At 42.8% G+C, this 14,197-nt stretch overlaps 3 protein-coding genes across 7 annotated transcripts in view; 2 read left to right on the top strand and 1 right to left on the bottom strand.

The window, feature by feature from the left end:
* The window catches only part of UFSP2 (UFM1 specific peptidase 2), a 30,004-nt gene extending 27,891 nt beyond the window's left edge, over positions 1 to 2,113 (top strand). For all 3 annotated transcript variants that reach the window (XR_012435282.1, XM_005556428.5, XM_005556429.5), the window contains one exon: positions 1,949 to 2,113. Coding sequence is in view for 2 of the 3 variants with exons in the window: in XM_005556428.5 (XP_005556485.2) it covers positions 1,949 to 2,035 (87 nt within the window). In the remaining variant the exon portion in view is untranslated. The remainder of the gene's footprint in view (positions 1 to 1,948) is intronic.
* Positions 2,080 to 5,535, bottom strand: ANKRD37 (ankyrin repeat domain 37). Of its 2 annotated transcripts, XM_005556420.5 has the most exons (5): positions 5,426 to 5,535; positions 5,086 to 5,238; positions 3,392 to 3,483; positions 2,647 to 2,850; positions 2,080 to 2,409 (listed from the first exon to the last, which is right to left on the bottom strand). In XM_005556420.5, coding segments are annotated over exons 1-5 (477 nt in total). In that variant the 5' UTR covers positions 5,453 to 5,535; the 3' UTR covers positions 2,080 to 2,408. The 2 variants fall into 2 exon arrangements, with proteins under 2 accessions (XP_005556477.2, XP_005556476.2); XM_005556419.3 differs by lacking the exon at positions 2,080 to 2,409 and having other exon boundaries at positions 2,643 to 2,850.
* Positions 5,121 to 14,197, top strand: part of LRP2BP (LRP2 binding protein) — a 31,313-nt gene continuing 22,236 nt past the window's right edge. For both annotated transcript variants that reach the window (XM_045391916.3, XM_005556422.5), the window contains exon 1: positions 5,121 to 5,523. The gene's annotated coding sequence lies outside the window, so the exon portion shown is untranslated. The remainder of the gene's footprint in view (positions 5,524 to 14,197) is intronic.

Below are 14,197 nucleotides of genomic sequence, written 5' to 3'. Positions count from 1 at the left end.
AAAAAAATGGTATCTCAGGTGCTTTTACGAGGCTGATGCTGTAGCGGAACCCTGTAGGAACAGTGAGAGCTACGCTCCAGGTAGGTCGGTGTCCAGAGCCAGGTGGAGGTGAGGCTGGAGGACACACCAAGCTCAGTCAAAAAGGGCGGTCTTGGCGGGCGCGGCGGCTCCCGCCTGTGATCCCAGCACTTTGGGAGGCGGGCGGATCACGAGGTCAGGAGATCGAGACCATCCTGGCTAACGTGGTAAAACCCCATCTCTACTAAAAATACAAAAAATTAGCGGGGCACGGTGGCGGGCACCTGTAGTCCCAGCTACTTGGGAGGCTGAGGCAGGAGAATGGCATGAACATGGGAGGCAGAGCTTGCAGTGAGCCGAGATCGCGCCACTGCACTCCAGCCTGGGCGACAGAGTGAGACTCCGTCTCAAAAAAAAAAAAAAAAAAAAAAACCGGGTGGGGGGTTGGTCTTTGTGAACCAGGCATTTAGATTTTTTCTTAAAGGCAGGGAGAAGCCTTAATTATTTTCATCATAAAATTTATCTTTTCTGGTTGGCTCAAGGGACTCTGCACTACATGGCGTTATCTAGATAAGGTTTCTGAACAATTAGAGTAAGGGATTGTACCTGGTTCCTCTCTCTGAGAATTGCAGTCTCCATCTTTGCTAGTTATATTTCTATAGAACTTTTCAACAGCAGATACCTCCTTGCGCTATTTGTATGCACAAGAAACTGTGAAGCCATCACTGGCTACAAGCAGGCTAAGGCACTCCAGGCTTCCACTTGGAAATGATTCACTTGACTCCAGAAACCCAGGAGGCCAGAGGAGAGTTCCATCTCTGCCTGACCTTTGTCTTCTTGTGGTGCTTTCTTGTTTGAAGTTCCCAGGCTGGTCATCTCTCAGGAAACAAGCATGTCCTAAGCACCATGTCCCTATACAGTCCCATTTTGACACCCTCTCTACCCATTTCTCCTTTAAGAAATTTGGATCTGGTTACCTGGATAAGACCTTCATGTGTAAAAGGATCAAAAAAAGGTTAAAACAGAGAGTGAGTCTTTTTTCTATTTGTCTGTTAAGAAAAACAGGACATTAAGAGAAACTTTTGCTGAAAAAATGAGATGATAAATAGAATGCTGGTTACGCAGGGAGAGTGGGGAGTAGGACTGGTGGAGGATTTTTTACTTTTGTTTTTTTACAATGTGTATCTTATTTGGGAGGGAGTCAGACCACTGCTTGTCACTCACTTCGTGGTATTTTCAGAGTCTCAGCCTCTTCGCAAGGATTTCTCAAAGCATTTCATTTGAGAATCATACAATACAGACCAGTTATTGGCTTTTCCTTCAAGTTTCCTTCTTTAATAACTCAGTGGTCCTAGAAGAAATCTGAGAAATTTTCATATTTTAAGTGAGCTTTTGCTTGAAAGTAATTTTCTCTGAGGTCAAAAAGGATGAATACTGACATGAAACATAGAAAGTAGAATTGAGTAACACCTGGGATTTGAAAATGAAAGGGCACAGAGTACCAGGCAGGGGGCAAGCTGAGGGTTCTCACTACAGTGCTTCAATCCTAAGATGCCACTGAATGGTCTCTTATAGCCCTTTATGGACTACTCAGAAAAACAGACTGCTAGCTCAACTGTCACATGCTGTCAGTTTCAAGCAGTAAAACTATACATCTCAGAATCAGTAAAGTGTGGTATCTGGAGTAATTATAAGTAAGTTTTTTTTAAATGATTTTTATGATGAATTATATAGACTTAAAAGTTCAAAAACCTACCTTAAAAAGGGCAAGTTACTTTTCTATGCTTAGTAGGAGTTCAAATCCTTGAATGATAAAGCCATTTAGAGTCTTATTCCAAGGTCCTCCTGACAGAGCCTGATGTCACGATTTCCATGACATCATCTTGTAACTTTGTAAAAGGCTTTTCCCTTTCCCTTCTCCTCTATCCAGGGCTGGTGCGGATGGAAGGGTCCAGACTTTTGGAACAAGGATGCATACTATAACTTATGTCTTCCTCAGCGACCAAATATGATTTAAAATATCTTGGAGTCAAAGACTGCAGTAGAGTGGTATTATAAATTTGTGAATAAAGAATCAGTTTAATTTCACCTTAAATCCTGGTTCTAGTTTGACGGTTTAAATTATGACCTTTTTCAAAGGTTGTAAATACAGCACGGAGAATGTATTTTTTAGACATTCCTTTAATAAAACTTAAAAGACCAAGCATACACAACCAGCATGTTATAGGCATGTAAATACATGTGTTCTTAAATGGATCTTCACTTGGAAGAAAGTTTTTCCTCCTTCTCAGAAGGAGTTTAGACACACATATGGTAAAGCCAAAAGCAGGAGCTTATAGATCTGCATGAAATGAGGGCGTTCTTCAGACTTCTTCATGACCCACGTGACATCTGTTTTTAAAAAAACATGCTGACATTAAAAACTTTTTTTAAAAAAATGAGTTTTATCCCCAAACTTCCACCATGCAGGCCCATTTTTGGTCTCTAGACTCATATAACCAATATTAAGATGTTAATGAGAATGAAACACCACTACTAGAAATAAGAGTGTCAGTATTAAATGGAATAATAAATACTATGCAAATGAGATCAATTGCTGAGGGAGGAGAACAGCTCTGAGTTACTTACCAACACTTCCTTTTCCCACTGATATTTCCTACACTGCCAAAACTTCGCTTCTGTCTGAGCACAGGAACACGATCATTCCTGTCCGAGTGGTCACTTGGTTTTATTGTCTGCATGCATTTAATTGTTGTAAGAAACTTGGCACAGTCTGGAAATCCACATGACCAAGCGAGATCTTCAGCTGTTTGCCCGTTCTTATTACATAAACTGAAAATATGATAAAAATTGAGTTAAATGAAAAATTGAACTTAAGTCTTTTTTTAAATATCTTACAAGGGAATTTTGGGCTCATACAAATGTTGACTGCAGAACAGAAGAGGTAAAGGATGCGTAGGGAAATCGCATGTTTGGTCACTATTGTATCCTCAGCAACTAACAGAATCCAGCATAGAGTGGACATTCCAGTTCTGAATGAATGTAAGAATTATTTGATGTTTAATACAGTGTATGAGTACCCAAAGGTAGTCAATGAGGACTACAGAATAGGTTTTCCTAAACTGAAACTGAAGTAGAATACAGTCATAATGAACAAAATTGCACCTCTGATTGCTCAGGATCTGACTTTTTACTGACTCGAACAGAGTATTATTAGACAGCACCAACAACCTAAGTTAACATTTAAATGATTAACACTAAATTATCAATTAGGCAAGCATTATTTTTAAAAGCACATGTAACTAAGGTTTAGGAGTCTGATTAGTTTAATCCAAGGAAACATGAAATGTGAAGCCACTGTTTTCATACTCACTCAATTTGGGCATCACTGGCTACAAGCAGGCTAAGGCACTCCAGGCTTCCAACTTTTGCTGCCTTGTGTAGTGGAGCTTCTCCTAAAACATCCTTAAGGTAAGACAGTACATTTTAGAGTCTCCCAAAAATACTTTTTGTGGAAGATGGTGAGTGACATCTAATATTAGCTATTTAAGGAAGCTAGTTAGAATTGCATTGTACTGGATGGAATCTTTTTTTTTTTTTTGGCAGAGAACACAAACACTTTTCGTGGGTTTATTTTGTTAATATTCATTCTCAGTTCAGGTTTTGGGTTTGTTTTCAGAAATGAGAAGTCTTAAGTCACTTTAAGATTAAGAAGTAATGTGTTTTTGATACATATAAATGTGCATCAACATCTATTCTAATTAAAAACACTATTGATAATTGTTTACAAGTGCAAGATTTCAGGAATGCAGAATTAATTTAAATAGTGGATTATTATAACTTCACCATTCTAGCATATGCTCTGAAATGATTATCATTCATTCCTTTATTTAGATCTTCTAGATACTTTTAGTGATTACATTAGGGATAGCCAACTCCCTGGGCTAATTTGAAACATAGGAATGTACTATGCTTGCATATTCATTTCAGTATGGAACCTTCTGAAAATCTCCTCCTTTGGACTGAATTTTTTACTTCAAGCTTTTCATTTTTTTTCCCTCGGTAAGCTGTAAAAGCTTATTTTTGATAAGTTAGTTTGCTTTTTCATACCGTTTTCATTAATAAAAACATGTGGCTGGGCGTGGTGGCTCACTCCTGTAATCCCAGCACTTTGGGAGGCAGGCAGATTACCTAAGGTCAGGAGTTCAAGACCAGCCTGGCCAACATGGTGAAACCCCGTCTCTAATAAAATACAAAAATTAGCCAAGCATGGTGGCGTGTGCCTGTAATCCCAGCTACTACAGAGGCTGAGGCAGGAGAAGTTCTTGAACCCAGGAGGCAGAGATTGCAGTGAGCCGAGATTGTGCCATTGCACTCCAGCCTGGGTGACAAGAGCAAAACTCCGTCTCAAAATAAATAAAAACGTGTAGCCATATCCATATACATTAAAATGTAAGCAAATAAAAAGAGTTCTCCCAGAAAAGTTTACAATTTAAAATTCACCATGTTTCAATATTCAACGGAAGATGAAAACTACATTAAGAAAATTCTTTAGGAAATTAAAATGCTTGTGGACATAGCTCACAAGTATTTGAATTGCTACCGGGAGACTTAGTAATGTAGCAATTACTTCTTTTGAAATAAACTAGATCTGTGCTGTTCAATATGAGTCAATAGCCACTTAAGGCTAGAGTATCTGAAATGTGGCTAGTCTGATTGGAGATATGCTGTCACACCGGATTGTGAAGACACAGAGTAAAAGAAAATGTAAAACATCTAATCAGCAATTGCTTTATGTTGATTACATATTGAACTGATAATTTGGACAAATTGGGTCAAATACTAAAATTCCATGTTTATTAATGTGGCTACTTAAAAACTTGAAATTTCTCATGTCCTCACATCAAGACTGGAAAAAAATTTTAAATTACATCTGTGTCTTGCATTCTATTTCTGTTGGACATCGCTGCTATAGAGCTGAAGCAACTCTCGGCGTCTGAGAAATGTTTGTTTGGATCTGGGCTGGAGGGGAGGGCTGTGCACAGCAACAATCAGTTACCTAGTTACCTGTTGGTTGAGGTCAGCGCCCGTTTGCAGCTGCCAGAGAAGAAAGCAAGCAAGGCCGCTTCCTGCGGCTAAGTGGACAGGCGACTGCTCGCAGGTATCCGGGGGTGCGTTGACCGAGGCTCCTGTCTCCAGCAAATGCTTCAGACCATCCACCTGCGGGAAGAGAACAGATCCAGCACCTCTCTCACCTTTGTCCAGTCCCGCGCCCCTCCAGGCTGGAAATCTCCTCGCCCTTCACAACCAGCTCTGACCAGGCGAGACCAGGCAGCGCCCAGTGGTCAGTCCCCGCGTTCCCGAGAAGACGCGTCTGGAAACTTGAGCCTGCAGGACGAAAGCTCACCTCGGGGTTGCAATCCAGCAACAGCATTTCCCGCCTAAGGCAGATGACAAGAGTCCTTGGAAGCGCAGAGCGGTGGGACGCTCGCCGCACCGCGGCAGGTAAGAGTGCGCACGCCGGCCCCAGCACGGGAGAATTTAAAGACCGCTGGGACTTGCGGGCCGGCCCTTGGCAGCCGCGCCCCAGCTCCGGTTGCGCCCGAGCAGTCTAATCCCCAACCACCTGGACCCGGTCCAGCCCCGCGGAGGCCGCACGTACACAAACACTGGCACGTGGAGCCCGGCGCGGGGGGCAGGATGGGGCGGGGGCGGGCGCGCGAGGCCATCCGCCGATTGGCCAGCTGCGGATGCGCCAGGCCCTCCCACCTCGGGGCGGGGCCCGCGGCCGCCGCACGGAGCCTCAGCGCGCGTGCGCAGGGTAAGTCAGTGGGCGGGGACGGACGGGAGCCCGGGCGGGAGGGGTGCCGCGGCCGCCATGAGGCGCGCTGAGTTTGACACGTCTCCTGGTAGCGCGCCCGCCCTTTAATCCTTCCGGAGAAGCGGGAGTTTCGGCCGCAGGTTTTGGCTCTGCCGGCGCGCACGTAACCAGGAAACAGGGAGCCGCACGCAGCTCCCCGTCGACGCCGCGCTCAGAAGCCGCTGTGCACGGCGCTGCTGCCCCCTCGGCGCCGGGGAATGCGAGTTCCTTTATCTCGCGCGCCGTCGCCCGCTTCCCAACCCGGGGCGTGAAGGCAGGGACTGCGAGCGCGAATTCGAGGGGATGGCTGTCCCGAGCGGCAACGGCCGAGCCCGGCCCCCGCAGGGGTCCTTGTGGAGGAGCCCCCGGGGAGAGGCCGCAGCACGCTGGGGCCGTCACGCCGGTCCACGCCGGGCTCTCCTCACGGGAGAGCGGCCCCGGCCGCGTGCGATTCGGACCCGCGGGGCTGGGGATGGCGCCCTCCTGCGCCGCGGGTGCTGCCGGGCGTGCGTCGCTGCTTTGGTAGAACAGACCTGACTTCCGATGGCTGCCGCTGACGTCAGAGCTGCTCCCTAGACTCTCCCTAAGCGCCTTTCCAGAAGGATCTGCGTAGACACCAAAGCTCCAGCCTAGTGGTTTCTTTTCCCCTACACTTTTAGTGATTCCCTTGTGTTGATGCCTTTGAAAGCACGGAGGAATAAATACGTTTGTTATTGTGCTGTTAGAAGACAAGCTCATGCTTGTCCTCTAAAGATAAGTGGTCTTTTCATTCTAATTTTTGTTTTGTAGTAAGAGCCATAAAATTTGCAATCGCAAGTTTATGTTGTTAGTTACCCAAGGGGTGGTTTTAAGCATTTTTATTCATATGAATGTTTGAACATAAATGTGTGTTCAAACATAGAATCATTCTTACATTAGGTATTTTTAATACTTAAACTATTCGCAATACCTTTTAATGATGTTTAAAGAATGGCAGTGCAGAGATTACTGTCAGAGAGTTGTGATCACGTGTCCATATTGCCAATTTCCCTTTTGTTTAAATTCAGTAAACATTCCTTTTTAAAACACATGCATTGAAGCTTCAGGTTTGCACAGAAGTTCATTTTCAGGAATTCCCTTCAAAGAGTATCAGACACGTTCTTAGAGTTTTGAACATAAATATTGCAGTTAGCATATGTAATGGGATATTTGTGTGGTGAAAGTGCCTCCATATTTCATATCTTTTCTTTGAAACAAGATTTCTGTTCAGTATGCATTAAGTCTGGTAGTTATATTTTAACTGCCTGTTACATATGTAAATTTCATAAAGGAAATTTTGGGAGTCGTTAACAACTTTTCTCCCTTTAATCACAGCGTACTTGTCCATAGCTCACATTGTTTTCAGAAAAAATAGTTATATCTCAGCTGGATATCTGACTTATCCTTAGTAATGGGCCTAGAAACTATAAACTGAACAAAGCTTATAATGCAGGAAAACAGGATAAGTACATTTGGGGGACAATATCTTACTGGCAAGTAACTGGAGTTTCACCAGGCGTGTAGCAGGTGGGATCAGTATTCTAAAAAGGAAGATGATCTAAGATGCGTATTCAGTAGGTGTTCTCCTAAGCAGTGCTAATTCTGCGTGTTTTAATTGCTGGTAGATGTGTTTCCAGAACGAGGATGCCATTTACAGCGAGTGTTAAAAAAAAAAAAAAATGTTGGATGATGAGTAAGTGACCAAATAAATGAGAGGTGTGTGGGCCGAATCTTGAGGGTAGGAGTTTGCTAAGTAGTCCAGGAAGGGAAGAGTATTTCTAAGAAGTGTAAAATATCTTCCAGTATTGAGAGCACTGTATGTGGTTCAGTCTGGGGGCAGTGTGTAATCCACATACAGCAGTGATGTGAAATAGAGGCTGACAAATGAGAAAGTATTAACCACTAACGTCTATTCCAGTTTGTTATATTACAAGTTGATATTAATTGAGCACTTGTGCCTCAAAACTAATGCTCATAGGTATTATCTGCATTTTACAGAAGAGGAAATTGAGGCTTAGGGAGGTCCATTAACTTGTCATGTTTATTAGGAGGTAAACCAGGGATTTGAACTCAGTTTGACTCCAGACCCCACATTCTTGTCGTATCTATGTGTTTTAAATAATTTTGGTCACCTCTGGTAAATTCAGGCTACTAAGATTGGTTTCTTTAATGCAAACTAAAGTTTTTTTTTTTTTTTTTTTCTTTTCTCTCCTCTGAAACACAGTCTCGCTCTGTTGCCCAGACTGGAGTGCAGTGGCGTGATTTCAGCTCGCTGCTACCTCCATCTCCCCGGGTTCAAGCGATTCTCGTGCCTCAGCCACCCAAGTAGCTGGACTTACTGCTGTGCACCACCACACCCAGCTAATTTTTGTATTTTTAGTAGAGACGGGGTTTCACTATGTTGCCCAGGCTGGTCTCAAACGCCTAACCTCCAGTGATCCACCTGCTTTGGCCTTCCAAAGTGTTGGGATTACAGGCGTGAGCCACCACGCCTGGCCACGAAAGAGTCTTCACAGAAAATCATTATAATCCATAGAAAAACAACTCTTTTATTTAATATTGACTGTTAGTGTAGCCTTGTTCCTGGCATTGAATCTCCCACAATACTAAACCTAGTACTTCCTATTCAAGTAATTACTCTTGAGGGCCGGGCGCGGTGGCTCACGCCTGTAATCCCAGCATTTTGGGAGGCTGAGGCAGGTGAATCACCTGAGGTCAGCGGTTCGAGACCAGCATGGCCAACATGGTGAAACCCTGGTCTCTACTAAAAATACAAAAAATTAGCTGGGTGTGGTGGCGGGCGCCTGTAATCCCAGCTACTCAGGAGGCTAAGTAGAGAATCACTTGAACCTGGGAGGCGGAGGTTGCAGTGAGCTGAGATCACACCACTGCACTCCAGCCTGGGTGAAAGAGCAAGACTTCATCTCAAAAAAAAAGAAAAGTAACTACTCTTGAATAAGTGAATTGTGCCAGGTGAAAATTATTAGAAGTAGTTGCTGGAACCGATAAGCTAATTTTGTCTATTTCCTGCTTGCAGTGGTTTTCCTGTTAAACACTGGAAAACGTTACCAAAAGGCACAGTATTGAAAGGAGGAGTAATTGACAATACCTAATTCCTACTTGCCACTATTTTAAAACATTAATTGGATTGTGTACGTGTAGTAATGCCATAGAAAACTTTAGCTCTAAAGCACGTGAAATAATGTAAAGTAAAACTAAAAATCTCGCCAGATGCAGTGGCTCACGCCTGTAATCCCAACACTTTGGGAGGCTTGAGGCAGGCAGATCGCTCGTGGCCAGGAATTAGAGATCAGCCTGGCCTACATGGTGAAACCGTCTCTACTAAAAATACAAAAAGTAGCCAGGTATGTGGTACGTGCCTGTAATGCCAGCTACTTGAGAGGCTGAGGTGGGAGAATCACTTGAACCCAGGAGGCAGAGGTTGCAGTGAGCCGAGATTGTGCCACTGCACTCCAGCCTGGGTGACAGAGCGAGGCCTCATCTCCAAAAATACTGAAAACTAAAAATCCCAGTAGCTGGCCTGGTTTCACATGTATTTTTTAAATCCCTTGAGAAGATCATAACTGTCATGCGCGTCCGTGTGAAGTGACCACCAAACAGGCTTTGTGTGAGCAGTAAAGCTTTTTAATCACCTGGGTGCAGGCGGGCTGAGTCCCGGAAAGAGTCAGCGAAGGTAGGTAAGGGTGGGGCCGTTTTATAGAATTTGGGTAGGTAAAGGAAAATGACAGTCAAAGGGGGGTTGTTCTCTAGCAGGCAGGAGTGGGGGTCACAAGGTGCTCAGTGGGGGAGCTTTTTGAGCCAGTATGAGCCAGGAAAGGGGATTTCACAAGATAATGTCATCGCTTAAGGCAAGGACCGGCCATTTTCACTTCTTTTGTGGTGGAATGTCATCGGTTAAGGTGGGGCAGGGCATTTTCACTTCTTTTGTGATTTTTCAGTTATTTCAGGCCACCTGGGCATATATGTGCAAGTCACAGGGGATGCGATGGCTTGGCTTGGGCTCAGAGGCCTGAGAGTAACACCAAAGCATTGAAGTAATACGCATCAAGCATTTCCGAATATGATGTCTTAATTGTTTATTGCCAGCCAGGCGCCCATGGTATATCAGTGTTGACCAGTCCGCTGGGTCTTAGAGGTAACAATATTTTTATTAATAATATTATGGCAATAATACTTCTATCGTTCATACACTGAAAGTGATACTGTCATTCCAAATGTGACAGCTTTTCAAAGACAGAAGCTTATAGCCAGATCTGGAATTTCAATAGATTTTTATTTTAAACTTTTTTTAAAACATCGACAGATTTAAATGAATTAATTAATCAAATATAATTCTGTCCTTCATTGGCCACTGTCAAGAAATCCATGGCCCTAATGATTGTAAAAACGGAAGGATTTCCCACAAATTCTTCTTCCTCTTTAACATAAATTCTTCCAGCCTTGATAACTCAAACTTCTTGGGGAAGGTGATAAATTGTATAGTTATTCTAAACAACTGCTGCAACAAGACATTGTGGCAAAATGAAAAGACAAAGTATAGTTATCCTCTTTTGATGATGTTTACTTTCTTGAGAGCCTGTAATCGAAAGGGATCCAGTGGTCTCAATGGTTTAAAAAAAAAAAAAGTGTCCACTTCTTCACTGTTGTGATAAGAACTTGGACAACTTGAAAGGTATTTCATATTTTTGTTATTTCTGCTCCTGGTTATATATTCTTTCAATGAAATGTGGAAATTACATATGATAAATTTATAGAATTACATGAAGTAGAGAAAAAGGTAGAACGTTAGTCCTTAATATTAAACCGATCGATGGAGGCAACCAGGTTTATTGTTGGAGAGGGAAGTTACAGATAAGTAGAGAAGGCTAAAATGAGCCATGTAGTAATGCATATGTCCAAAATGTCATTAAGAATTCATAGTTAGCTTAATATAGATTCAGATGGAGAGAAGCAGAAAGAATTATAGATGTGTGTGTATACATGGGTTATACATATACATATGTTCTAGCTCTGCCTGCTGTGAGAGGACCTAAAGCAGTGACACCCCAGTAAAAATGAACACACCCAGTACCCAGATCTGGGTTTCTAATGCCATTCTCTAGTAAAAGAAACCAGGGCTCCTTGCAGAAATTGCTGATTCTAGGGCTGGGGCAGGGAAAATACAAGCTGAGCCTATAGCGTCGTGTATACCACAACAAGGAAGAAAATACTCAAAAAGCAGAAGGATGGGGTGTGTCAACGGGACCCAGGAGCCAACCTGAAAGAGCTCCCAGTGGACAAAACTGGAACAAACTCATGTACTATTGGATTATAACTCAATAAATAGTTATCCATGAGTCTATACTGATATAAACAACTGAATGAATAAATAAGTAAATGGGAGATGGGAGACAGAAGACAATGCTTCTTTACAGAAGAATTTCAAATAATGTAGATTTCAAATACTTAATTTCAAATACTTAATGAAGATGAATTCCGCCTCCAATGCCTTCTTGAATGTGGGCTACACATAATGACTTGCTTCCAAAAAATGGAGTATGGGAAGGGGGAAAATAAATAACTTTACAATAGAGAAGCCTATTGGATGCTGCCGTGGCCAGGTAATTGTTAACATCCTCACTGGAAAGTCCTGCTGACGATGTGATGGTTGACACGATGGGATGAGAAGGCCACTTCACCTCTTTGGTATTCTTCCCCAAAACCCATAGCCCAGTCTAATCATGAGTAAAACAGATGAACGTTGATTGAGGACGTTCTATAGGATACACAGCTAGTATTCCTCAAAACTGTCAAGGTTATGAAAAACAAGGAAAGTTTAAGAAACTGCCACAGACCAGAAGAGGCTCAGGAGACATGCTGACTGGTAATAGTGTGGTGACTTGGATGGGATCCTGGCACAGCAAAAGGACTTTAATGGAGAGATCAGTAAAATCCTAATGAAGTAGAGAGTTTTAGGTAACTCACGAACCAATGTTGGTTTCTTAGTTGTGGCAGACATACCATAATAATGTCATGTTGACAGTGGGGGAAATTGAGGGGACACTTGGGTGTTTTTGCAACTTTTCTGTACATCTCAAATTGTTGTAAAACATAAAGTGTACTTCAAAAAAGAGGAATTGAGGCCAGTAAAAGCTCTCACAGTGGCAGAGTTCTCATAGCTGTTTGGTCTGCTTATCCAACACACTTCATTTCCTCGTAAGACATGCTGACTGCCCATTGCCCTGACCACTGGAAGGCCATAGGCATTCTCTAGAATGTCAGTCGCTTGGGCTCACACCAGTTGAACTGTATGCTTACCAAGAGTCTTGTTTTTCCACACCTGGAAGGATTATTATAAAATGTAATTCAATTAAATACTTTTTCTTTTTTTGAAATGGAGTCTTGCTCTGTCACCCAGGCTGGAGTGCAGTGGCGCCATCTCAGCTCACTGTAACCTCTGCCTCCTAGGTTCAAGCAATTCTTCTGCCTCAGCCTCCCTAGTAGCTGGGACTACAGGCATGTGCCACCACGCCCAGCTAATTTTTTTGTATTTTTAGTATAGACAGGATTTCACCATGTTGGTCAGGCTGGTCTTGAACTCCTGACCTCAAATGATCCGCCTGCCTCGGCCTCTCAAAGTGCTGGGATTACAAGCATGAGCCACCCTGCCCGGCCTCAATTAAATATTATGTAACTGATGAGATATGAGTAAGACATGAGAGCTTGTTTTTAAGAAAATGAATGCTTTCAAAGTCAAGTCACTACGGAAAATTGTTTTGAAGTAGATGAGAATATTAAGTCAACTGTAAAAGATGGGGGAAAGAATTCTGTACTTGGATTGTTTCTGGGCATTTTAAAATTTATACTCCATTTTAAAGAAGCCTAATCTGGAATTCTTATGCCCATGATTTATGCAATACAATGCTAAATTCTCACAGTCGAACACTAGTTAAATCACTTCTGGCCCTAAATGAAAAGATTGGGAAATAACTAATTTTTTTACACATTTTGAGTATAAAGTGCAGATGGCATTTTTGGACACTCTTTTATTAATCTCCACTGTCATTCTTGTTTGACCTCCTGCCACTCCCAAGAATGCTAGGTTAGAGGGCTCCGAATGTGTTTACTGTGCAGTCTGTTTCTTTCACTTAAAGAATATAAGGACCGTAGATGAACAGATACTAAGGTTGTCAGAAATTTGTATTACCAGTTGCACCTGCATAAAATTGGATAACTAAAAATGATTTACTTGATGATTTGAGACACTCAAAAGTTTAAAACTCAGTTTTTTTTTTTTTTAATGAAGGTCATTTAAAGTGCCTGGAAAATGTAGAATACTAGATATATACTCTGAATAGAACTTATCTCAGCATCATACATTACATTGTTATTCACTTGTTTTAATTATTATTTTAGGCCAGCACGGTGGCTCACGCCTGTAATCCCAGCACTTTGGGAGGGTGAGGTGGGTGGATCACGAGGTCAGGAGTTCAAGATCAGTTTGGCCAACATAGTGAAACCCGTCTCTACTAAAAAATACAAAAAATTAGCCGGGTGTGCTGGCGTGTGCCTGTAATCCCAGCTACTTGGGAGACTGAGATGGGAGAATCACGTGAACGTGGGAGGTGGAGGTTGCAGTGAACCGAGATTGCGCCATTGTACTCCAGCCTGGGCAACAGTGCGAGACTCCGTCTCAAGCCGGGTGGGGACCTTGTGAGGAATATGGAGCTGCCGTAGGCAAGGACAGATAGCCTTATGGCTGTCCATCTGTGGCCAGTGGTAGTACGTTTATAACTTCACGACAATATTATTACAGAAATTTTGAGAAATAGAGAAGAGAAACGTACAGGTCCACAGTCTCTTACTTGCAATTCAAAAATAACATGAAGGTCCGAAACGAAGTATGTTTATAATTCTTAAGGCAGGAAGATCATCTTACCTGCACACACCGGAGACTTTATTTAGTGTTTATTCCATTTTTTGTGAACAATATTACATTTTACTGCAGAAATACAATTATGGCAAAAGGGTGCAATTCTAGAGCATGCCCAGGAGGTTCTGCAGGGGGGGGGGGTACACGTGTTATATGTTATTTGTACGTTGTGTGACAATTCCAAAATCCAAACGCGTCTTCATTCGAAAACGTATCTGTTCCCAAGCTTTCAGCTAAGGCATTATACACCTGCACATGATCCACAGTTCAACACAGTGGTCTTTTGTGGGTTGGTTTGTTTTTGAGACTGAGTCTCACCGTTGCCCAGGCTGCAGTGCAGGGGCGCAATCTCAGCTCACTGCAGTCTC

Source organism: Macaca fascicularis, chromosome 5, assembly GCF_037993035.2.
Source record: "Macaca fascicularis isolate 582-1 chromosome 5, T2T-MFA8v1.1".
In the NCBI taxonomy this organism is placed as follows: domain Eukaryota; kingdom Metazoa; phylum Chordata; class Mammalia; order Primates; family Cercopithecidae; genus Macaca; species Macaca fascicularis.
Note: the sequence above shows the minus strand (reverse complement) of the source record. Positions and strands in the feature narration are given on the sequence as shown.